We start from the raw sequence: 26,935 nt of genomic DNA, 5'->3' as shown, positions 1-26,935 counted from the left end.
CTCGGATTTGAATTTTGACAGGTTTATGCCCCTTTTTAACTTAAAATTTTGGTTAAAGTTTTATATAACGTCCAATATCTCTATTACTACCAAAGTTATTGACTTGAGACTTAAAATAGTTATTTACTATCAAAATTTACACCATAAGCAACAATCCCCATAACTCTGATTAGAGTTTTGACAGATTTACGCCCCTTTACTGGCAAAGCTCTAATTCAGAGTCAAAGCTCTAATTCAGAGTCAAGCACTGAGAAAAGTCAAGCATGCTGTCTTACGGGCAGCTCTTGTTAACCAGGTTTTCAACTATTGGTTTCTATTCAGTAACTTCAGTTGGGCGGGGGTCTTCAACTTTTGGTTTCCTTCCAATAACTTCAGTAAGGCATGACTGATTCAAATGAAACTTGGTATATAGGTAGCTTGCATAGAGACTGAGTTTGGGATTGCATATTGGGTCACTAGGTTCAAGGTCAAAATCACTGTTGCTTAAAATATAAAAACGGTTTCCGCTCAATTACTTTAGTTTGCATTTTTTTTTGTATTGAAAATAAACTTGGCCTATAGGTAGCTTAAAGAAAAACCAAGGGTGGGATTGTATATAGGGTCATTTGTGTCAAGTTCAAGGTTAACATAACTTAATTAATCTTCAAAATTCCACGATGGTGCAGTGGTCTAGAGTGTTGGGCCAAAAGCAACTTTTTGCTCTGTGGAACGGAGTCAGTTTAAATCTCACTGAAATCCCAAATTTTTATTTTTTTTTTATTTTTTTTTTTTTTTGTGATGAAAAGGTCATTTTAATGCCATTGGGTCAAGATCAAAGTCATTGTTACTAAAAATAGATTTTTTTCTCAATGTTATCATTAAAAAGGTGGTTTCTGGTTTATAATTTTAGTATAACTTGAGTTAGGTGTGACCGATTCAGATTAGACTTGGTATAGGCCTATAGGTTTCATAGAGACAGAGTTTAGGATAGCATACGAGGTCACTAGGTTCTAGGTCAAGGTCACTGATGCTAAAAATTTGCATTGATGTATTGAAATTAAACTTGGTCTATAGGTACCTTATAGAAAATCCAAGATTGAGATTATATATGGGGTCATTGGGGTCAAGTTCAAGGTCAGTATGTTAGTTAAGAAAAGTAGAACAGAGTTGTCCTGAAACAAAATAAAAATAAAATCAAAACTTTTAAGTAAAGTTTTAATGCATTGGTAATGTTGAAATAGGGTCAGCAGGAAATGTTTAGATGTGATTGCAAAATCCTGTTACGACAACATAAAATACAGTTCATGTTTCGTTTACATTTGATTAAGCTTCAAAATTGTTTTCAGGTACATATTTCCAAAGTTTACCATGTGTTGGACAATTTTTCTGGAACTGAAAGTGAGAGTTCCCTGTCCTCCAAGACCATACATCGAGGCTAACTACGGTAAAAACTGGTCGGAACCAGTCAAAGATTGGGAATGGAACAAAAGTCCTCCAAATGTCAGAGAAAATGGTGTCTGGCCAAAAGAGGAATGGAATGAAGTTATACAAGTGTATTGACGGAGAGATGAGAGTGTTTTATACTGCTTTGGGATATCATTTAGAGGGAATCATACCAGCTTAGGTATTAGATTAGAAGAAATGGGTGATGGAAACCAGTCCTAGAGGACAAGTTGGAGTGTAATTGTAAGAGGAAACATGTCTCAGAAAACCAGTCTGGTTAAGCCAGTCAGTGGGTATTTGTTAGAGGATATTGGGTCTCAGAAAACCAGTCTGTTGAAACCAGTCAGAGGATATTTGTTAGAGAAAACTGGTCTCAGAGAACCAGTCTGGTGAAACCATACAGAGGGTATATTTTTGAGGAAAACAGTCTGGAATACCAGTTAGGGGAATAAATAGAAGGAAAGCAGTCAGAGGGTATTGACTAGAGGAAACCATTGAAATACTCATCGGTCAGACATTATTAACTAGTCATTCAAAGAGACTTGTCACAGTCTATTTGTGCCTTTGTGATAAGATGGGATCTGTAACATGAACTGTTACAACATGTCTGCAGTTTGAGAATTTTAGCTTGTGAAGGAACTTGTAGAGTAGTGTTAAAGTTATAGGAGGAAAAGTGACATTTGACATACATGATGTTAGATATAAAGATGAAAATTGATAGTAATTAGATTAAACAGGTTTAGAATGTGTTTGAACATTATGTTTTTTACCGGTACATGTATAGTGCTCTAGGTTAGAAGAAAATTTTGCATCTTTGATGCAGTTATTCTTTTCTCGTTCTGATTTTAGGTATATGAATAGTCCAAACTTAAACTAATAACAAGCTTAAACTAATAACTTAGGGTAGCCTACCCTTGTATAGCTGGTAGGGAGAGCACATATCTATGGATCGCAGGGTCAGGAGTTTAACACTCAGGCAAGGCTCGAGTTCTTTATGATGATTTGTTAATAGACCTTGTGTCTGAAATCATTCATCCTCCACCTCTGATCCATGTGGACAAGTTGGCGTCTTCTTGTGGATAACAAGTTATTACTGTTACAGAATCCACAAGCACTGGATAGGTTAACTACCCACCATTATAAAACTGAAATACCCAAAGTAAACTAATAATTATGGTGTGTCCAGGATCTAGCTGGTGATTTCGGTGAAGTATGTGTGTACCATCTCTTTTTGTTAAAATGGAGGACTAGTAAAGTAGCCCTCTACAAAGCTAAGAATTTATTGTGATAGAGATGTTTTTTCTCAGTCAAGGGTAATAAAACTTTGAGCAAGAAAAGATTGGAGTGGACTCTAAATGTGTCGAAACAAATCAAACTCCATCTGTTTTGGAGTTGATGGGATAATGGTCAGTGTCACATGACTGGCTTTCATCTGAAGATAACCTCTGTTGTTTTTGAGGGAGAAACTCAAGGTCACATCATCCATAGGAATAAGGTTTTCCAGTCCATAAATGGGGAACATGCGGGCCAAGAGATGTAAAATTTCATTGAAAGATTGTTTGTGGTCACCAGATCAGAAGGTAATGTTGAACTGTCCAGAGGATTGTATCTGATTTCATGTAAGTACAAATGTATTTGGAGAATTGGTTGTTCTGAAAGGTTACAGTTTGATAATTTTGTGGTAAGCAGGTAAGGATATTGGTCAAGGTCACTTTTGACTAATTTGAGAGCGAAATTGGTCTTCATAGTATTGAACTAGTCTAGAGTTATGTCTTACAGGCACCAGACATCATAGCTGATATTTTTGTTGCCAGCAGGTGACATGTTGGTTTAGAAATAAGTATGTTAAAGGTCAAGGTAACGGTGGCAATTTAAATTTACTAACTTCTGATAAATACGGCACTGCTAGCATCGGACTAAAGGTTGACTAATTGTGATTGAATAATTAAACGTTTTTGCCATTATGCGAAGAGATTGATTTAACTTAGCAAGGTCAACGTTAACACTTAGGTTGAAATGAATTTTGACATGGTTTCAGATAGCATGGAAAGGATGAAAGCATATGGATTGTTTACTACCCGCAGTTGGTTGTAATTAGTTAAGGAAATGTGTTGCTTTTATGATTAGTAAAGGAATAAATTCACAGTGACTTCAAGACTGAGTGTACTGGCTTGCTGGTTTTTGTTGATTGCTTGTCGTCGGTAGAAGCAGGTAGGTTGGGTATAACATGACTTCAATGCAGTTTTTGAATATTTTAAATTAATCATTTTCAATGAGGTTCAAATGAACCTGCAGGGTGAGAAGCATGCTAGTTTAGTTAAGTCATTTTCATATCATCTGAAGGTCACAGTATTTAAATCGTTCTGCAGTTTGACTTCAGTTAAACCTCTACATTTCAGATACTGCTGTTTTGTAGCTGATACAAAATGAACTGGACTAAATTTCAGACTTACTTTATAAATCTATAATTAAATAATGTTAAGTTATAACACAGGATATGGATACACTTACTGAATGGCTTGCCAGGTAATAGTCAGAACCATTGCCCGAGGCCTAAAGGAACAAGAGCAAATAGTTTTGATTATTAACTTCTAAACCTGTCAGTGTTTTATTGCATGACATTTATAGAAATAAATTTCCACAATTTTCTTTGTGTTGACTTTAGTCTAACAGAATTTAGTGTTTAACTATAAACCAGTTAATAACACAGACTTTTGACCTGTTATTCATGTAATAATACTTAATAATGATTATCAACTTGCAAGTGTACATGTGTTGATGTCGATTGTAACAAGACCTGCAGAATGAATTATTTAAAGTACGGGTTCCCTATAATACAAAATTAAAACTAGCAGCATTTGTGGCTAAGGTGCCTTGGCTGAATTCATTACCACTGTGGGTTTGAAACATTGTCCTCTTAATTGTGAGAAAGCCATCCAGTAGACTTATGGAAAGTTGGTGGTTTGGCAAAGGTACCTACGAATTCCTGAAATATGCTCGAGCTCCATGGTTGTCCACCATTATTTAAAATGAACAGTTTTCATAAGAGCTAAATACATGGAAGGACTTTAAGAATGTTTTATCCATATATGACAATTATTATGCCTCGCTTCGAAGAAGATGGGGTTTATTGTTTTGCAGATGTCGGTCGGTCGATCCGTAGACCAGTCGGTTTCCAGATGATAACTCAAGATTGCTTGGGCCTAGGATCATAAAAGTTAAGAGGGAAGTTGGTCATGACCAGCAGATGACCCCTATTGATTTTGAGGTCAGTTGATCAAAGGTCAAGGTCACAGAGACCTGGAACAGTTAAACAGTTTCCGGATGATAGCTCAAGCATGCTTGGGCCTAGGATCATGAAAGTTGATAGGGAAGATGGTCATGACCAGTAGATGACCCCTATTGATTTTAGGTCAGTAGGTCTAAGGTTAAGGTCACAGTGGCCCAGAACAGTTAAACAGTTTCCGGATGATAACTCAAGCATGATTGGGCCTAGGATCATGAAAGTTGATAGGGAAGATGGTCATGACCAGTAGATGACCCCTATTGATTTTAGGTCAGTAGGTCTAAGATTAAGGTCAAAGTGGCCCGGAACAGTTAATAGGTTTCCGGATAATATCCCAAGAATGCTTTGGCCTAGGATCTTAAAAGTTGATAGGGAGGTTGGCCATGACCAGCAGATGACCCCTTTTGATTTTAAAGTCAGTAGGTCATAGGTCAAGGTCACAGTGACTTGGAACAGTTAAACAGTTTCCAGATGATAACTTGAGAACGCTTGGGCCTAGGATTATGAAAGTTGATAGGGAATATGGACATGACTAGCAGATGATCCTATTGATTTTGAGGTCAGTAGGGCAAAGGTCAAGGTCACAGTGACCCGAAACAGTTAAACAGTTTCAGGACTATAACTTGAGAACACTTGGGCCTAGGATCACGAAACTTAATAGGGATGTTGATCATGACCAGATGATCCCTATTGATTTTGAGGTCAGTAGGTCAAAGGTCAAGGTCACAGTGAACCAGAACAGTTAAACGGTTTCTGGATGATAACTCAAGAACGCTTTGGCCTAGGATCATAAAAGTTTACAGGGAAGTTGGTCATGACCAGCAGATGACCCCTATTGATTTTGATGTCAGTAGGTCAAAGGTCAAGGTCACATTGACCCATAACAGCAGAACTTTTTTGCCAAATAACTAGAGAATGCTTTGGTCTAAGATCACATTTGATACAGAGTTTACTTATCACTGGTAAATCACCCATAATTACTTATTTGAGGTTAGTACGTCAAACATCCAGTGTATAGTGACCACATAATTTCTTTTCCTAATGCAATCACTGAATACATCAAGGGGGGCATTTCGTGTTCTACAAGCTCTTGTTTCATTCATGCCACTTGTTTTCAAATTTTTTGATGTACATTTATTTTTATTGTTCAGAAAATCTTATCCATATTGCATAAATATAATTATGTGTTACAAAAGTCTTTTTAGATACAAATTTTCTAAATGCATAGATGGGGTATGTTTAAAGTCCTGGAGTGTAGCATTGATTATGATTTAAAACCAGACTAAAAAACATGTAAAATTGATAGAGATTGTTGATACAGGACTTAAAATGCCATCTTTATACCACTGGTTTAGTTATGACCAGCCTGGCTATATTTATAGTTTGCTAGAATTATGGTTTGTGCAATAAATATATTAAACTGTGCAATATTGTTAACACTATATTAGTGGTAGAGTTAATTTAGAAAACATACTTAAGAAATTTATATGAATACATGGAAAAATAAAATATTTATCAACTATACAATTTTTTCATTATTTATCTCTAGAGCTTTCAAATCAGTTAAGGGTAAATGGGACAGTTGCCTATATGTATAATTATATGGAAAAATTTTCTACAGGCAGAATTTCTTTAAACTTTGTGTACTGACTGAGAATCAAGTTTAAAACGGAAATATGTATTAAAAATCATAGGTACCCTGGCTTGATCATGAATTATCTGCCCTTGAAAGTTGGAAAATACTGAAAAAAAATGACTTTCAAGGGCAGATAATTCATGATCAAGCCCTATATACATATAGGCAACTGTCCCATTTACCCTTAATGGTGATCATTGAGGTTTTTGACATATTCCAGGTTAGTTAATTTTTTGTCAGTTTTATTTCATTGTTTGATAGACAGTAGACTAACATCTGTCATTATGAATTGGTAATTGCTTATACATTTGCAATATCAAAAAATGTTTGACTGCAAATATTAGTGAAATTAAAACCTTTATGAATATTACTTGATCTATAGAATCACAAATTTGTTTGAAATTCTTACTGTAATTCTGATATTGATAATTCTGTCAGATAGTATGCCCCCTTTGAAGAAAAGAAAATACATGATTGTTATGCTCATGTCTTTTCGTCTGTCAGTTGGTGGGTAAACCATTTGGTTTCGTATAAATAGTTTAAGGGAAGGCTTGGTCGCACAACAGCCATCGCGTTTCATATGATTGTATTCTTGAGTCAGACCAAAATTGTTTCTGATCAAATAATTGAAAATGCTTAGGTCTACAACTGACATTTTCCAAATATTTTAGGATGATTGCCTGTAGAAGTAGATGAAGACTAACCTTTTTGGGGCCAAAGGTCAAGGTCACAGTGACCTTTTGGGTTGAAAACAGCTTATCTAGAGAATGCATTGGCCTACAGCTGTCAAACTACATAAGATTGTTTCATATGTTCTAGAAATGTCCCTGTTGTTTTTGAGTTAAGTCATTGTAGGTCGCATTGACCTGAGAAGGAAAACGTTTTCCTATAAAAAAAAAAAACTTTCGAAGACTCATCTACAACATCCAAACTTCCTAGGATAATTGCCTGTGGTCAGTTGATGATGTGTATTTTCCATGTCATTAGGATAAAAATCAAGGTCCTAATCAGAAAATTAAGAGTGCTTGCAGCTGTGAAATTCATAAAATGGTATCCTGAGGTTAATAGATTACTGGTTCTTCTGTTGAATTTTCTGGTCGTTAATTTGGTTGAAGGTTAAAGTCAATGCATACTTGAGAATAAAAGTTATGTACATACTTTCCTCATACAGACCATCATGCTTAAAAACGTGTTAAACGTTTGGTAGATATGACAGTTGTGCTTGTTTTATCTTAAGACATTATTGTAAAATGGAACATATCTTCCATACACTATAACATATTTTCTTGCCACTGTTCAGAAGAATTTTTTTGAATTACCTTCCCAATCTTGGATACATTGCTTTGATAGATTGAAAAAAGGGTTTATATTGCTATTTTCTAAGGTGATTATTTTGTCAATCTAAAGGGTCAAATAGAAACTTTTAATACTCATCATTCTGTAAATCATTTTCACTTATATTTATATTCTCTGAGCACTTGATACATGTTTTACGTTTACAGGAGTATATTCAGAGACGTTTGCTTTGATAGATTAAGTGTTAAAAGTGCTATATTTCTATCTTAAAGGATTTAAATGCATGCATTTACAGTTATTCATGTTGACATATTCACTGAGCATTTGATACCTGTTTGAAATTCACTGCTTGTCCTACTAAAGTAGAGATTTTTTTACGTCTGAGTAAATTTTGTAAACTTACTTTGAATGAGGAAGAACATGAATATTAATTGCCATTGATTTGCATAGGAAATTATTTGTGCAGCAGCAATTTATTAAAAATACAAGTTTCTAAAATTATGATTACCTCCCTTTTGTCTGTTTTGTTTGTACAACCAAAACAGAATGGAAATTCGGAAGCTTCTTGCTGTTTTAAAATTTATTGATTCGGATTGTTAAAATACTCGCCTAGCTATCAAATTAAAATTCTATCACCATTTAAAGAAATATGCATTTAAATAGTTTCAGCCTAAGGAGAGATTTAATAGAGATGTTTATAAAATGCAGTAAAATATATATTTCCGATTGAGAGCTAGCTCTGTTCCATTAATAAATCTCTTCAGGACATCATATCAAGTGAAAATTGTCATAAACTGTTGCTTTTATACATTTGACCACTGTAAATTTGACCACATTTAAAAAGAGTTAAGATTATATGAAACAAGTTGAAGTCTGAATATCTATCACCAGGTTGAAACATCTTTTTATGATGTGCCTAACCATCTGTTTCATTTGTTAAATAAGTCTGAAAAGAATGTTTCTAAATTTGCTCTAAAATTGAATTGCAGGCTTTGTCTCCACTGTACTATACCTGGACTACGGATCAACTGTAGTGATATCTTCATTCCCAACATACCTACATTTGAAATTCAAATATATTCTGCTGGACTAACACAGGAAATTTAGGTGTTGTTCACAACTTATACCATTTTTACTAGGCATACTTGTTCCAAACCATTGGTCAAAAGTTTGAGTTTCAGTCAGGTCATAGCAAAGATTCCTTTAAAGTCAATTAAAGACCAATTTAGAGTGTGTAAAAATTAATCTAAATTACATTAGTATTTTAATTTATCCAACTAAAGAGAATTTTTATTCAGGCCATTTTGAAGTTGATAAGAAAAGTGGTAAACTAAGCACTTTCTCTTTAGAAATTGATTTATCATTTGATTATTTGACAGGTATATATATTTCATGTTATGTCAAAAGCCCATTGATGAACCTATCAGCAAATGACATTAGTACAAAATCAATAAAATTTAATATCCTTATCAATAGATTGACTTTGATAGAGTATTGTAAAATCCTTCGGCAAATACAAATATTTCATTGCATTATTCAACAATAGCGTATCAATAGCTATTTATATCTATGTATTTACACAAAAGGTGGCTGTTTCTGTATATCTATTCAGGCCAGATTGAATTTTTTTATAGATCGAGGCAATGAAACAAAAATATTGATTTGCGAATTTTAAAAAAAATCTTGGTGCTGAGTTTAGATCTCGATAAAACTCGGGTTGATCAGATAATCTTTTGTTAATATCTCAATACTGTATGAATTATTGTATGTGTTATTGTGCGTTATCAATTCTTATTATTCATATGGGTTAGATAATAGAGTTTATATATTGCTCAAGCTATCGGCAGGTCAGACTTTGACAAAATGATCTTTATGCTTGCTGAACTTAATCTTTTAATTCTATTTTGGCATTAGATTTGATACAGGGTTCTATGATTAAACACTCTAATTATTTTGTGTTTGTGAAATGGAATAAAAATATTTTTGTATTGGAGATTAAATTTTTTTTCTGAAAGAAATTTTTTTAAAATCTCAGCTTTTTACATTGTATATGAAGCATTAAAATAAGCTTTCATAGAGGTTTTAGAACAGTTGATGAAAACAAATGGTCTTTAAATGTACGTGTCAAAGTAACTCAAGCGAATATGTAAAGAAAATTCATTCTGCTTCAAAAGTTGTCTTATGAGAAATGTTGGAAGTAGAATTTATATGTCATAAAGCATAATGTAACATAATTCTGGTATTGTAGAAGACAAAGTTTCATTATCTTGGATAATAGTTACAAGAAACACAAAGAATCTGTGGAAATATTTTTATTGATGTAAAGAGACTTCAAACATAAGATCATGGCATCTTTAGTTTCTACGATTGGAGATTTGCTCCTGTGTCCAGTGTGTAAGGAAATTTTACGGCAACCTCGTACGTTACCATGTCAACATAGTCTTTGTCACGACTGCCTGAAGAATCTCATTGCAAATATTGACCGTCTGGAACAAAGTCATGGCGACTTTCCATGCCCCGTATGCCGAAGTGTCACAAAACTGCCAAAGGCAAGCAGTATCGAGATTCAGGTTGTCGCGTTCCCGATTAATCGTTTGGTGCTATCTATGATGGACGCAATTACACAACACAATGATGACTGGCCAAAATGCAAACTGCATCCAGATAAGTCAGCGGACCTTGTCTGCGTCACACATGATATTCTTGTCTGCAGCAAATGTATTCTCACCAACCACAGGCACTGCCGCGTCCTCGATATGAACGATTACGTTAAAAGTACATACTACACAGCTAAATGTGGCGACATTAATGAAAACTTAAAGCGCTACAAAAATCATCTTGGAGTCGTTATAGATGAAATTTCAAGCAAAATTGAAAGTGTCTCTAAAGACGAAGAATCTCTAATGGATGAAATAAGAAGCTTAAGAGATACCTTTAACGCTGCTTTTGATTCATTGGAAGAAAGGATTTTAAGTAAAGGGGCTGCTTACAAGAAACAAGGAATTTCCTGTCTGCAGAAACAAAGGACCATGCTTGAAGTAAGTTCAAAATACCACTGGCTGTCCAGTTTGGCCTATTTCTGAAAAGTAATTAAGGAAAAAGTATAAAAGATGAAAATTTGTTTTGTACGCATGTGTCGCTTGTTTTCCTTAAAATGATTACCTCCATACATATTATAAATCAACATGACTTCTTTACTTAAACCCAAATAAAATTCGGAATTTAAAACATTGGGCACATGCATTCTGTCATCACTGTCTGGGCGCTACCTCGATAGTCTTTCCAATGCTTGTGTAACAAAATCATACAAAGTAATTTATCTGAAGAATAATTCATAAAATATCATGTGATAATTACATTTTCTGTACTGTGCCATAATCTGAAGCACTACTTCTGTAAAATCATTCATTTTTGTGGGGGACTTAAATTTTCATGGACTCATGGTTGTGTCAATTCACAAAATGAAGTCTCGGTGAACAAAGAAAATTCTTAAGTGATTTTTAAACATTAAAATCTATGAATTTACACCCCAATGAAATAACCATTTGGTCAAAACCACAGAATTTTATTCCAACAAAATTAACCCTTACCATGCTGGGCATGATTGATTCTGCCTTTGCGACCAGTGCAGATCATGATCAGTCTGCACTGTTCGCCATTCATCAGTATCTTTTTGGTGTGCACCCCTTTTAACAGTTAATGGTACTGTCCAAATTGAAAGATGGACAAGTTCATTACAGAAATTTAGCAGGGTAAGGGTTAAATGATTTAACAGTGTGACATATAATTATAAAACTTGCTTTTCAGGAACTGATAGCTGATGTACAGACATCATTAGCTGAGATAGACGATGCTAGAACTTCGGATATACCATCTAAACGTCTCTTAGCACTGCGTACAGCTGAAGCCAATCTGAAGATGGTTGATATGGAAATGGGAAATATTTCACTGCCAGTTACAAACTTCAAACTACAGGTATTAATTATGTGTGGTGTGGGAGACATATTGATTTACTCCTGTCTGTCTGTGTATGTCCATCAGTCAGTCTGTCTGTCACAAATCTTGTCAGCACTTTAAATAGAACATTTCTCATCTAATCTTCACCAAACTTGAACAAAATGTGTTTGCCAATAAGTCCTCAGCCAAGTTCGCTAACTAGCCAAATCGGCCCATGCACTTAGAAATTATGGCCCTTGAATTATCGAAAATACTGATGCCAGTGATACAGGTTTTGGTGCATGGTTAACTCAGATACATAATGGAGAAGAAATGCCAATCTAGATGATTAGGCAGTTGTGGGAGACATGAGTTTTTCTCAAAAGCAGCTCTAGTTACTTTTCAGCTCCGCTATTGGAAATTTTTCAAATGTTTTCAAACTTTACACATTATGAGATAACTTCACAGGACAAGTTTTATAATTCTAGCTTTTATTTTTCAAAATTACACCCCTTTTAAACATAGATGTCATGTGAAACTTTTTACATAAACAGGTTTCCCAGAAATTTTGACTGAATGGTTTCCAACAGGTCATACATCTTTAACAACATGAGATGATCTTTCGTGCTGTTGGTGTTTTGTGCCCCTTTTTAACATTGAAATCTTTGTTAAAATTTTGAATGTAAGCAGGTTTCTCCAAAACTAGGTGAACTTACACATCTTTAGAATCATGAAATAACCTTACATGGCAGGTTTCATAACTTTGCATATAGTTTGGCAAAGTTATGCCCCTTTTTAACCATCAGAAGTAATTTCTCTGAAACTTGTACTGAATACTTTCAAATTCGTCGGAAGTATTCAGCATCATAGAAAGACTGCTAAGAGCCAATTCCATAACTCTAACAGTGTTTTGTATTAATTTTATAATCTGCTTTTCTTCATTACTTGTCACAAGATGATGAATCACAGGGTACCTAGTTCAATCCCTTGGCAAGGCAAAAGTCCTCCATGATGATTTGACAAAGACAGTATGTCAGATGTCATTTGTTTTCTCTACCTTGTATTGATGTGGAGAAGTTATCAGTTACTTGTAGAGGACATGTCAGTACTTGTACAGGAGCATTGGTTAATTGGTCCCTGTTATATGACTGAAAAGTTGTTACAGCAGTAATAATATTCTTACTATCCTTACTGGAACAAACAAACAAACAAACTATTCCTTTATGTCACACTGATGGCAAAAAATAAAACTGACAGGATTATTTAAGAAGTAATATATCCCAAACAGTGATTTGTCATTGAATAAAATCATTGGTTAGAGTTTAGATGCGAAGGAATGATATCACAAGGGCACAGCCCAAGTGATATATTAATACGCATCTAAATAACAATGATTTTATTCATGAGCAAATCACTGAGATATATTATATCGATTCTAACATGTTATCGAGAAATATATTATGTACGTCCTTGACGCCACTGTTATATCTATCAAATATATGCCTGATTTCTGTTGATTTCTTTTCCAGCATGCCGCTATACGATCTAACGCTATGACATAATAATTGTGGTATCAGAAAAATGAATTGAATAATAACACAGTTTTCAACCTTCTTTATTTAATAGGAAAACAAACTGGGTCGTGTTAGAATATACAATATACAGGAAAATGTGTACATCTCCAGTTCAAAAATTTGATGACGCCAACTGTTTTAGGGGTCAGTAGGGCAAAGGTCAAAGTCACATAGTTATTGTGTGGAAACTGTTTGCAATCACTATGAACTTTAGACTGAAAACAGATTCTGTGGCCTACAGTAATCAGATTTCATAGGTTGATTGTGTGTTGTCAGTAGGTGATCTCTATAGTATTGTAGATCAGTAGTCACTATGGCCTTGACGCTCAATAACTGAAGAATGCTTTGACCTATTGTCCTAAAACTTCATTGGATGATGGCCTGTGATCACAGCGACCATAAGATTAAAAATTGTTCCTGCTTAGTAACCTGTGATTTAATGCCTTGAAAGTTCACATTTGTAGTACGAGTGCCTGTGATCAATAAAATGATCTTTATGGTTTTGTGGGTCAGAGGTGATCAATTATTTTAACTGTCTGTCTTCAGGTCAGTGCTAAGATGGAGGCATGTGTGGTCATGCTCAAAGATGCTGTTGACGTTGTGTCGGAGGAGAACAGTTTTGATATCCCACCACTTCCTCCACCAATTGTAACAATCCCTTCCACACCCAAAAAGGGAGGTAAGCCACCAAAACGGACTCCGACTGAGATGTGTGCTGTCAAGGTTAGCTCATTTGGTGTTAGAATGCACAACGACAAAAGTCCCTGTGATATAACTGGTTCAACGATAATGCCTGATGGGAGGTTGGTTCTTGTTGATTATAACAATAAGAAACTCAAGGTTCTCGATAGAGATTTCAAACTGATGTCCGATTTCAAAACAGATGGTGCATCATTTGACACAGCTACGTTATCACAAAACCAAGTTGCTGTAACTGTACCAAAGGAAAAGAAAATTCATTTCCTAAGCCTTCAAGATGGTATGAAAATGGCAGACAGCATACAGACAAGGCTTGAATGCTGGGGACTGGATTATGTGGATGATAAACTGGTTACGGTTACTAATAGCGATGATCATATGATCCTGTTCTATAACAAGAAAGGGACAGAACTCATTTCTTGTAGCTTAGGCTCTCAAGATCCCAACATGAAATGGCCTATATCTGTTTGTGTTGACACAAAGGACAAAATTTACGTCTGCTGCCAAGGTGAAGGTGAATCGGATGATATAAATGGTTGCCTGGTGATTATCGATTCTGCTGCTCAGGTACGAAGTATGTACATGGATCCCGGCTTAAGAAAACCTACCAGCTGCACAAGAGATGAGGAAGGCAACATTTTCTTGTGTGGTCTAACTTCAGCAAATGTTCATCAGATTCAGCGATCTGGTGACCGGCTCGGGCAGGTAATTTCTGGTCTAAGTAAACCAATACATGTCAAGTTCTGCTGGGATACAGGCAGTTTACTGGTGATGGAGAGATTCTGTAATGATGTCAGTGTGTACCAGATGCAAGAGTAACAGAAAGCATTTTAAAAATCATCTGAAAATTTATCATTGAATCTCTGAATGGTGCTTGTAGTGGAGCGGAGCTTACTGTAAGTGTATTAATATTAGCGGAGTACTAATTTTCACGCTATTAGCGGGATCAGACATTCGCTAATTCATGTCTAGCGCTAATATTAGACTGAAATGAAAGGCTTTCCTAATAAAAAAGTAACATTTATCGTATTGAAAATACCGTAATTACAATGCAACAGAACACAGATAAATACATATTTATTGTGTAAATATGACAATAACTGCATTCCTAACTAATATTCTGCAGAAAGTTTTGAATAGAATAATTAAACCTGTTTGAACATTAGTGCAAAAGTCATCTATTTTTGTAAATTTAGTTTAATTTTTTTTATCCTTGCCATTGTCCGTAAACATCATGTATAACACCTTCCGAGTAGATCGCCAGTTTGTATGGTCTTGCTAATTACGAGTGTCACCATAACATTTTACTGCTTTGAAGACCAAGAATGAATTTGAAAACAAACAATTATCACCATTCTGCACTGTATACATGTACAAATTTACAGTATACAGATTAACACTGATCTAAACGAATGTAGATTTTATGTCATACTGTAGACCTATGCATGTTTATTCCCGTGCCTGGTTGATTTCATTACGAATACCAGTCAGCACTCAAAACTTGAAATAATCGTTTGAGATATTTATCTGTCAGGCAAAATCCTGTAAGATATTGTTCATGTATAGAAATTAGCTCAATATTTCCAAATATCGCGTCAAATAAAGAGTAAAGAAAATAAAATGGAGATAATAATATCTATTTAATACGAGATATTTCCACAGTAAGAGATGAAGGAAAAAGAAAACAGATCAACATGCATAATATATATATATTGCTTTTTAGCTCACCTGAGCACGAAGTGCTCAAGGTGAGCTTTTGTCATCGCCCTGTGTCCGTCATCCGTCCGTCGTCAACAATTTGACTGTTAACACTTTAGAGGTCACAAATTTGGCCCAATCTTTATGAAACTTGGTCAGAATGTTACCCTCAATAAAATCTTGGACGAGTTCGATATTGGGTCATCTGGGCTCAAAAACTAGATCACCAGGTCAAATCAAAGGAAAAGCTTGGTCAGAATGTTAATCTTGATGATCTTTAGGTCAAGTTAAAATCTGGGTCAGGTGGGGTCAAAAACTAGACCACCAGGTCAAATCAAAGAAAAAGGTAGTTAACACTAGAGGCCACATTCATGACCATATCTTAATGAAACTTGCTCAGAGTGTTAACTTTGATAAGTTTAAATCTGGGTCAGGTTGGGTCAAAAACTAGGTCACCAGGTCAAATCAAATGTAAAGCTTTTTAAAACTCTAGAGGCCACATTTATGATTATATCTCTATGAAACTTGGTCAGAATGTTAATCTTGATGATCTTTAGGTCAAGTTCAAATTTAGGTCAAGTGGAGTCAGAAACTAGGTCACCAGGTCAAATCAAAGGAAAAGTTAGTTAACACTCTAGAGGCCACATTTATGATAATATCTCTATGAAACTTGGTCAGAATGTTTATCTTGATGATCTTTAAGTCAAGTTCAAATCTAGGTCAAGTGGATTCAGAAACTAGATCACCAGGTCAAATCAAAGGAAAAGCTTGTTAACACTCTGGAGGCCACATTTATGACCATACCTTAACGAAACTTGGTCAGAATGTTAATCTTGATGATCTTAAGGTCAAGTTCAAATCTCGGTCAGGTGGGGTCAAAAACTAGGTCACCAGGTCAGATCAAAGGAAAAGCTTGTTAACACTCTATAGGCCACATTTATGACTGTATCTTCATGAAACTTAGTCAGAATGTTAATCTTTATGATCTTTAGGTCAGTTTGAATCTGGGTCATGTGGAATGTGACCTACTGACCTACTTTTTTGTTTTTTAAGATACAGCCTTGAAATTTGGATGACATGTACAGTTTTGCATGCTGATCTTAAAACTGACTTTGGTGACCATGAATGTGACCTACTGACCTACTTTCTTCAGGTGAGTGATACAGGGCCTTCAGGGCTCTCTTGTTATTTTTAAAAAAGACTTAATACATATGCAAACTTTATTAAGTAATATTTTTAAAGAAAAAACATGTATATATAGTCCCGGGCAGAACTGTTTGATACAACGGTCATGTTCAGGCCTTTCCGTATTTCATCAGAAATTGGTGTTTCAGATACTGCCAATTGGTTATTTTAGTGCTGCTGATACTGCGCTAATACAAGTTTGCGCTAATAAGTCGAAACTACTCAATTTAAGGCGTTTGCGCTAAAATTTAGCTGTGCTAATATAAGTACACTTACAGTATCAAAACATTGTTTTCACTGTTGAAGCAAGAAGTGAAGCCATGAAATTATCAATGTCATAAAGGTATCAAAGGGAAATGTTATGGATGCAGTCATGCAGACTTGGTTGTTTCTATGCAGAAAGCAAACTTGTAAACCAGGACCTGGAAATTGTAATGAGAAAGCTTTGAATTTTCAATGCAGAGAAATAAGTTGAAGCATGTATGTCAGAATCGGTCAAACTTTTTTATCAGGTAAAATCCATCTTCTTAGGATACGGGATGCCCTACTTGCTTGTCATTGTATAGCCATTTGTTACTTGTTGAAAATACAGGACTAAACAAACTGAAATTCATTCCTGGAAAAATCAGAATTTAAAAAGTTACATCGAGAGGATGAGGCAACTAGTTAAAGTGCTCTTTTCTTATTACAAAAATGTATTAGGACTTAAATTCTTATCTTAAAAAAAGGTACAACAGAACCACCACTTTAACTATTTTTTTCACAGTAAAATTTTCATATTGGTGGGCAAGCAGGGAAAATAGATCACAAAATTTAGTGATCATGCCATTAACCCTCCTGGTCCCATGTGCAATTCAAACCTTCAATTCCTGATAAGTGTATTGACACAATTAAATGTCTAGTGACTAGACTGAATAGAATACCTTCACTTAAACTTTAGGAACTTAAGAATTTTATTTTTGTTTTTCATTATTTCAATATGTATCGTGTTATTTCATCATTAATTTTTATTTGCACATCTCTGTACCAAAAAAAAGAAAGTAACCATCTACTGTCGTTTCACCACTGCATTTTTATGTCTCCCCCGCCTCTGGGGGAGACATATGGTTTTTGCCCTGTCTGTCCGTCCATCCGTACGTCACACTTCATTTCCGATCAATAACTGGAGAACCATTTGATCTAGAACCTTCAAACTTCATAGGGTTGTAGGGCTGCTGGAGTAGATGACCCCTATTGTTTTTGGGGTCACTCCGTCAAAGGTCAAGGTCACAGGGGCCTGAACATTGAGAACCATTTCCGATCAATAACTCGAGAACCACTTGACCTAGAATGTTGAAACTAAATAGGATGATTGGACATGCAGAGTAGATGACCCCTATTTATTTTGGGGTCACTTGATCAAAGGTCAAGGTCACAGGAGTCTGAACAGTGACTTGAGAACCACAAGGCCAAGAGTGTTGTAACTTAGTGGGATGACTGGACATGCCAAGTAGATGATCCCTATTGCAGCCAACCATCAGTGTCTCTTTGACTTTCCCTCCTGACCCCTATTGACTTCTTGCCTATAGGACTTTGCATTGGGGGAGACATGCGCTTTTTTACAAAAGCAATTTCTAGTCTTATTTCACGTTCAAATTCTTCGTATACTTCACCAATCATTATTTGTTAAGATTTACTTCTGCACTTCTAATAAACTGGTAATCTTTTATAGGCAGCATATTTATATTCTTTGTTAATGCATGTAGGCAGGTATATTGAGTGTGAAAATAAAAAACAAAGTCAAGTAACTTTTTTTTTGTTATATTTTGTATAGCAGAGTGCAAAACAATTCAAATGCACAAAATAAAAATGAGAATTGTATACAAATATCAACATTTTAAAGCATTTATTTAAAAAAACAAGAGGGCCAAAATGGCCCTAGGTCGCTCACCAGAGTAACACACCATAACAGTGTAAACATGTTTGACCTAGTGACCCAGTTTTTGACACCACATGACCCAGTTTCAAATTCATCCGAGTTTTCAAGGAGATAAACATTCTGACCAAGTTTCATGAAGATTGGAGCAAAAATGTGGCCTCTAGAGTGTAAACAAGATTTTTCTTCGATTTGGCCTAGTGACCTAGTTTTTTACCCAACCAGACCCAATTTTCAATCCTTCCGAGATTTCATGGAGACAAATATTCTGACCAATTTTCATTAAGATTGGACCAAAAATGAGGCCTGGGTGTAAACAAGCATTTTCTTTCATTTGATCTAGTGACCTAGTTTTTGACCCCACATGACCCAGATTAGAACCTGTCCATGATTTTATGAAAACAAACATTCTGACAAAGTTTCGTGAAGATTGGAGCAAAAAAGTGGCCTGGGTGTCAACAATCTTTTCCTTTGATTTAACCAAGTGACCTATTTTTTGACCCTACATGACCCAGATTCAAAATTATACAAGACTTCATGATACCAAACATTCTGACCAAGCTTTATGAAGTTTGAATAAACAAGAGGACCATGATGGTCCTGAATCGCTCACCTATCCCCACATGACCCAGTGTTGAACTGAGTATGATGTCGTTATTTCTATTATTTCACACAGTGACCTAGTTTTTGAGCACATGTGACCTAGATATCATCAAGATAAAAAATTCTGACCAATTTTCATGAAGATCCATTGAAAAATATGGCCTCTAGAGAGGTCACAAGGTTTTTCTATTATTTGACCTAATGACCTAGTTTTTAAAGGCACGTGACCCGCTTTTAAACTTGACCTAGATATCATCAAGGTGAACATTCTCACTAATTTTCATGAAGATCTCGTGAAAAATATGACCTCTAGAGAGGTCACAAGGTTTTCCTATTTTTCGACCTACTGACCTAGTTTTTGACCGCAATTGACCCAGTTACGAACCTGATCTAGATATCATCAAGCTGAACATTCTCACCATTTTTCATGAAGATCCATTGAGAAATATGGCCTCTAGAGCGGTCACAAGGTTTTTCTATTTTTAGACCTACTGACCTAGTTTTTGACCCCACGTGACCCAGTTTTGAACTTGACCTAGATATCATCAAGGTGAACATTCTGACCAATACTCATGAAGATCTCATGAAAAATATGGCCTCTAGAGAGGTCACAAGGTTTTTCTATTTTTAGATCTACTGACCTAGTTTTTAAACCCACGTGACCCAGTTTTGAACTTGACCTAGATATCATCAAGGTTAACATTCTGACCAATTTTCATGAAGATTCATTGAAAAATATGGCCTCTAGAGAGGTCACAAGGTTTTTCTATTTTTATACCTACTGACCTAGTTTTTGACCGCACGTGACCCAGTTTCAAACCTGGCCTAGATATCAACAAGGTGAACATTCTGACCAATTTTCATGAAGATCCGTTGAGAAATATGGCCTCTAGAGAGGTCACAAGGCTTTTCTATTTTTAGACCTACTGACCTAGTTTTTGACCCCACATGACCCAGTTTCAAACTTGACCTAGATATCATCAAGGTGAACATTCTGACCAATATTCATGAAGATCTCATGAAAAATATGGCCTCTAGAGAGGTCACAAGGTTTTTCTATTTTTAGATCTACTGACCTAGTTTTTAACCCCACGTGACCCAGTTTCGAACTTGACCTAGATATCATCAAGGTGAACATTCTGACCAATTTTCATGAAGATCCATTGAGAAATATGGCCTCTAGAGAGGTCACAAGGTTTTTCTATTTTTAGACCTACTGACCTAGTTTTTGACCCCACGTGACCCAGTTTCGAACTTGACCTAGATATCATCAAGGTGAACATTCTGACCAAAATTCATGAAGATCTCATGAAAAATATGGCCTCTAGAGAGGTCACAAGGTTTTTCTATTTTTAGACCTACTGACCTAGTTTTTGAAGGCACGTGACCCAGTTTCGAACTTGACCTAGATATCATCAAGGTGAACGTTCTGACCAATTTTCATGAAGATCTTGTGAAATATATGGCCTCTAGAGAGGTCACAAGGTTTTTCTATTTTTAGACCTACTGACCTAGTTTTTGAAGGCACGTGACCCAGTTTCGAACTTGACCTAGATATCATCAAGATGAACATTCTGACTAATTTTCATAAAGATCCCATGAAAAGTGTGACCTCTAGAGTGGTCACAAGCAAAAGTTTACGGACGAACGCACGAACGGACGACGGACGCTGCGTGATCACAAAAGCTCACCTTGTCACTATGAGAGGTGAGCTAAAAATGTGGCCCCTAGTGTGTAAACAAGCTTTTTCTTTGATTTGACCTGGTGACCTAGTTTTTTACCCCCACGTGACCCAGATAAACAAGAGGACCATGATGGTCCTGAATCGCTCACCTATCCCCACATGACCCAGTGTTGAACTGAGTATGACGTCGTTATTTCTATTATTTGACAAAGTGACCTAATTTTTGAGCATATGTGACCTAGATATCATCAAGATAAAAAATTCTGACCAATTTTCATGAAGATCCATTGAAAAATATGACCTCTAGAGAGGTCACAAGGTTTTTCTATTATCTGACCTAATGACCTAGTTTTTGAAGGCACGTGACCCACTTTTAAACTTGACCTAGATATCATCAAGGTGAACATTCTCACTAATTTTCATGAAGATCTCGTGAAAAATATGGCCTCTAGAGAGGTCACAAGGTTTTTCTATTTTTCGACCTACTGACCTAGTTTTTGACCGCACATGTCCCAGTTATGAACTTGACCTAGATATCATCAAGCTGAACATTCGCACCAACTTTCATGAAGATCTAGTGAGAAATATGGCCTCTAGAGACATCACAAGAATTTTCTATTTTTAGACCTACTGACCTAGTTTTTGACCGCACGTGACCCAGTTTTGAATTTGATCTAGATATCATAAAGATGAACATTCTGACCAATCTTCATCAAGATCTCTTGAAAAATATGGCCTCTAGAGAGGTCACAAGGTTTTTCTATTTTTAGCTCACCTGTCACAAAGTGACAAGGTGAGCTTTTGTGATCGCGCGGTGTCCGTCGTCCGTCGTCCGTGCGTCAGTGCGTCCGTGCGTCCGTAAACTTTTGCTTGTGACCACTCTAGAGGTCACATTTTTCATGGGATCTTTATGAAAGTTGGTCAGAATGTTCATCTTGATGATATCTAGGTCAAGTTCGAAACTGGGTCACGTGCCATCAAAAACTAGGTCAGTAGGTCTAAAAATAGAAAAACCTTGTGACCTCTCTAGAGGCCATATATTTCACAAGATCTTCATGAAAATTGGTCAGAACGTTCACCTTGATGATATCTAGGTCAAGTTTGAAACTGGGTCACGTGCCATCAAAAACTAGGTCAGTAGGTCTAAAAATAGAAAAACCCTGTGACCTCTCTAGAGGCCATATATTTCACAAGATCTTCATGAAAATTGGTCAGAACGTTCACCTTGATGATATCTAGGTCAAGTTCGAAACTGGATCACGTGCCTTCAAAAACTAGGTCAGTAGGTCTAAAAATAGAAAAACCTTGTGACCTCTCTAGAGGCCATATATTTCACAAGATCTTCATGAAAATTGGTCAGAACGTTCACCTTGATGATATTTAGGTCAAGTTCGAAACTGGGTCACGTGCCTTAAAAAACTAGGTCAGTAGGTCAAATAATAGAAAAACCTTGTGACCTCTCTAAAGGCCATGTTTTTCATGGGATCTGTATGAAAGTTGGTCTGAATGTTCGTCTTGATGATATCTAGGTCAAGTTCGAAACTGGGTCACGTGCGGTCAAAAACTAGGTCAGTAGGTCTAAAAATAGAAAAACCTTGTGACCTCTCTAGAGGCCATATATTTCATGAGATCTTCATGAAAATTGGTCAGAATGTTCATCTTGATGATATCTAGGTCAAGTTCGAAAGTTGGTCACGTGCCATCAAAAACTAGGTCAGTAGGTCAAATAATAGAAAAACCTTGTGACCTCTCTAAAGGCCATATTTTTCATGGGATCTGTATGAAAGTTGGTCTGAATGTTCATCTTGATGATATCTAGGTCAAGTTTGAAACAGGGTCATGTGCGGTCAAAAACTAGGTCAGTAGGTCTAAAAATAGAAAAACCTTGTGACCTCTCTAGAGGCCATACTTTTGAATGGATCTCCATAAAAATTGGTCAGAATGTTCACCTTGATGATATCTAGGTCAAATTTGAAACTGGGTCACATGCCATAAAAAACTAGGTCAGTAGGTCAAATAATAAAAAAACCTTGTGACCTCTCTAGAGGCCATACTTTTCATGGGATCTGTATGAAAATTGGTCTGAATGTTCATCTTGATGATATCTAGGTCAGATTTGAAACTGGGTCAACTGCGGTCAAAAACTAGGTCAGTAGGTCTAAAATTATTAAAATCTTTTGACCTCTCTAGAGGCCATATTTTTCAATGGATCTTCATGAAAATTGATCTGAATGTTCACCTTGATGATATCTAGGTCAATTTCGAAACTGGGTCACGTGCGATCAAAAGCTAGGCCAGTAGGTATAAAAATAGAAAAACCTTGTGACCTCTCTAGAGGCCATATTTTTCATGAGATTTTCATGAAAATTAGTGAGAATGTTCACCTTGAAGTTCAAAACAGGGTCACGTACCTTCGAAAACTAGATCAATAGGTCAAATAATAGAAAAACCTTGTGACCTCTCTAGAGACCATATTTTTCAATGGATCTTCATGAAAATTGGTCAGAATTTTTATCTTGATAATATCTAGGTAAAGTTCAAAACTGGGTCACATGAGCTCAAAAACTAGGTCACTATGTCAGATAATAGAAAAAACGACGTCATACTCAAAACTGGGTCATGTGGGAAGAGGTGAGCGATTCAGGACCATCATGGTCCTCTTGTTAGATCTACTGACCTAGTTATTGACCGCACGTGACCAAGTTTCGAACCTGAACTAGATATCATCAAGGTGAACATTCTGACCAATTTTCATAAAGATCCTATGAAAAATATGGCCTCTAGAGAGGTCACAAAGTTTTTCTATTTTCAGACCTACTGACCTAGTTTTTGACCGCACGTGACCCAGTTTCAAACTTGACCTAGATATCATCAAGGTGAACATTCTGACCAATTTTCATGAAGATCCATTGAAAAATATGGCCTCTAGAGAGGTCACAAGGTTTTCTATTTTTGAGACCTACTGACCTAGTTTTTGACCCCACGTGACCCAGTTTCGAACTGACCTAGATATCATCAAGGTAAACATTCTGACCAATTTTCATGAAGATCTCATGAAAAATATGGCCTCTAGAGAGGTCACAAGGTTTTTCTATTTTTAGATCTACTGACCTAGTTTTTGACCCCACGTGACCCAGTTTCGAACTTGACCTAGATATCATCAAGGTGAACATTCTGACCAATTTTCATGAAGATCCATTGAGAAATATGGCCTCTAGAGAGGTCACAAGGTTTTTCTATTTTTAGACCTACTGACCTAGTTTTTTACCCCACGTGACTAAGTTTCGAACTTGACCTAGATATCATCAAGTTGAACATTCTGACCAATTTTCATGAAGATCTTATAAAAAATATGGCCCCTAGAGACGTCACAAGGTTTTTCTATTTTTAGATCTACTGACCTAGTTTTTGACCCCACGTGACCCAGTTTCGAACTTGACCTAGATATCATCAAGGTGAACGTTCTGACCAATTTTCATGAAGATCCATTGAGAAATATGGCCTCTAGAGAGGTCACAAGGTTTTTCTATTTTTAGACCTACTGACCTAGTTTTTGACCCCACGTGATCCAGTTTCGAACTTGACCTAGATATCATCAAGGTGAACATTCTGACAAATTTTCATGAAGATCTCATGAAAAATATGGCCTCTAGAGAGGTCACAAGGTTTTTCTATTTTTAGATCTACTGACCTAGTTTTTGATCGCACGTGACCCAGTTTCGAACTTGACCTAGATATCATCAAGATGAACATTCTGACCAACTTTCATAAAGATCCCGTGAAAAATGTGACCTCTAGAGTGGTCACAAGCAAAAGTTTACGCACGCACGCACTGACGCACGGACGACGGACGCCACGCGATCACAAAAGCTCACCTTGTCACTTTGTGACAGGTGAGCTAAAAAACCATCGGGGATTTCATGGAGACAAACATTCTGACCAAGTTTCATGCACATCAGATGAAAAATGCAGCCCCTATTGCATACACACAGTTTATCTTTGATTTCACCAGGTGACCTAGTTTTTGACCAAAGATGACCCATATTCGAACTTGACCTAGATTTTATCAATATTATTCTCATCAAATTTCACGAATATCCATTGAAGAATGCAGCCCCTATTGCACACAGTTTTTCTCCGATTTGACCGGGTGACCTAGTTTTTGACCCCAGATGACCCATATTCGAACTTGACCTGGATTTCATCAAGACAAACATTCTGACCAATGATCTGACCTAGTGAACTAGTTTTTGATCCCACGTGACCCAGATTCAAACTTGGCCTAAAGATCATCAAGATAAACATTCTGACCAAGTTTCATGAGAATTGGTCAGAATGTTTGTCTTGATTAGACCAATTCTCACGAGTTTCTGGATCTTTGATCTGGACTACTGACCTAGTTTTTGACCCCACACAACCCAGTTTCGAACCTGACCTAGCGATCATCAAGACAAACATTCTGACCAAGTTTCATAAAGATTGGGTCACAACTAAGGCCTCTATAGTGTTAACAAGGCAAATGTTGACGCATGTTGGATAACAACGGACAATGACCGGTCACAATTAGCTCACCTTGAGCACTTCATACTGTGAGCTAAAAAACTCTTGGAATTCATGTTCATGTCTCAACAAAACAACAGCAAACAATGTTTTCATAGTATCTTGTGCAGCCAACCTTAGTCTGATCAAGTAAACGTTTCTACATGGTCGGATTTGTCTAAACTGACCCCGCGTTGCACTTTATGACCTTTGGTGTGTCAAAGTATCGTAAAATCTAATTCATTCTTTACATAAAGACCAAGCATGGGTGAGCCTAAAGATGCCTGAATTTGAAGGTTGTCTTCATAGAGGCGTAAAAGCATGCAAATGTTATAATAGGACTTGGAATGAGTGTTTTTTTTATAGCTAGATTGTTTCTGTTCACAGCTGGTTTTTAGGACCGGTTTGACTGTATTACCACATCCCTTATCTCCAAGTAGTAAGTGCTTATTGCTTGGAAAGATGTCACTGTACATTAACAATATACAGTGTGCTATGTCACATTACTCTATTCTAATATTTTCTCAATAGTTAGAACCCTTGAAAACTCCTGCATTTTAAATTACCGGTATAAAAATGAATACGGTAAGCAAAATGAATACATCTGTGTAACACATAATCTAAAGCTTACCCTAAAAACAAGAGCTATCTGAGGACAGCAGCCTGCAACTATTCAAAAGCCTTGCCACTAAAATTAGATACATGGATGAATACAAGTAAAACAAGAGCTGTCTGTTGACAGCGCGCTCGACTATTCGAAGAATTGATGTCGGTATGGGGTCAAAATATTACCACAGAATTTCAGATAAAAGAAGAAAAATAGATAAGACAATGTACCTGTATTAGACTTAGTGGAACTGGATAAGTATTGCACTATATGGCAATGTGTGACCATGATGGTAAGCAAGTGTTCAAAGTTTGAAAGCCACATATCAAACAGTTAAGACAAAATATGGAATGATATGCGGAATTCACTAATTTCTATGCCAAACAAGAGCACCGCAATGCGGAGCAATATACGTCCGAAGGTATGAACTTTGACCCCTAAGTGTGACCTTGACTTTGAAGCAAGCCATCCAAAAGATGCGCTCTGCATGTCATCTCGATGTGGTGAACATTTGTGCCAAGTTTCTTTAAAATCCTTCAAGCAGTTCAAGAGTTACAGAGCGGACACAAAACAAAGTTATATGACCTTTGACCCCTAAGTGTGACCTTGACTTTGAAGCGAGCCATCCGAAACATGCGCTCTGCACCTTGTCTCAATGTGGTGAACATTCGTGTCAAGTTTCTATAGATGGAGATCATGATGATAGCAAGTGTTCAAAGTTTCAAAGCCACATGTCAAATAGTTCTGACAAAATTTGGACGTGTATGAAAACTGAACTGATTTCCAAGTCCAAAAAGGGCCATAATTCAGCCAAAATACTCGACAGAGTTATGTACTCTTGTCTACAGATGGAGA

The 26,935-nt window shown here is 36.3% G+C and overlaps 2 protein-coding genes across 4 annotated transcripts in view; both read left to right on the top strand.

Moving 5' to 3' along the window:
* Window positions 1–2,171, top strand: part of LOC123525602 (ribitol-5-phosphate transferase FKTN-like) — a 59,214-nt gene extending 57,043 nt beyond the window's left edge. For all 3 annotated transcript variants that reach the window (XM_053539259.1, XM_053539258.1, XM_053539260.1), the window contains one exon: window positions 1,326–2,171. In XM_053539259.1, the coding sequence (XP_053395234.1) occupies window positions 1,326–1,539 (214 nt within the window). In that variant the 3' untranslated portion in view covers window positions 1,540–2,171. The remainder of the gene's footprint in view (window positions 1–1,325) is intronic.
* Window positions 2,172–8,544: 6,373 nt separating this feature from the next.
* Window positions 8,545–19,005, top strand: LOC123524072 (uncharacterized). The gene is made up of 3 exons (XM_045301968.2): window positions 8,545–10,678; window positions 11,448–11,615; window positions 13,697–19,005. The coding sequence occupies exons 1-3, from the start codon at window positions 9,986–9,988 to the stop codon at window positions 14,666–14,668; spliced, it is 1,833 nt and encodes a 610-aa protein (XP_045157903.2). The 5' UTR covers window positions 8,545–9,985; the 3' UTR covers window positions 14,669–19,005.
* The last annotated feature ends 7,930 nt before the right edge of the window (window positions 19,006–26,935 follow it).

The sequence above is a fragment of the Mercenaria mercenaria genome, chromosome 3, assembly GCF_021730395.1.
Source record: "Mercenaria mercenaria strain notata chromosome 3, MADL_Memer_1, whole genome shotgun sequence".
NCBI lineage: Eukaryota > Metazoa > Mollusca > Bivalvia > Venerida > Veneridae > Mercenaria > Mercenaria mercenaria.
Note: the sequence above shows the minus strand (reverse complement) of the source record. Positions and strands in the feature narration are given on the sequence as shown.

Coding starts and splice junctions, on each gene's coding strand:
- LOC123524072 (XM_045301968.2), top strand. CDS start 9,986: ATGGCATCTTTAGTTTCTACGATTGGAGATTTGCTCCTGTGTCCAGTG. Junction 10,679..11,447: donor AACAAAGGACCATGCTTGAA/GTAAGTTCAAAA, acceptor CTTGCTTTTCAG/GAACTGATAGCTGATGTACA. Junction 11,616..13,696: donor TTACAAACTTCAAACTACAG/GTATTAATTATG, acceptor GTCTGTCTTCAG/GTCAGTGCTAAGATGGAGGC.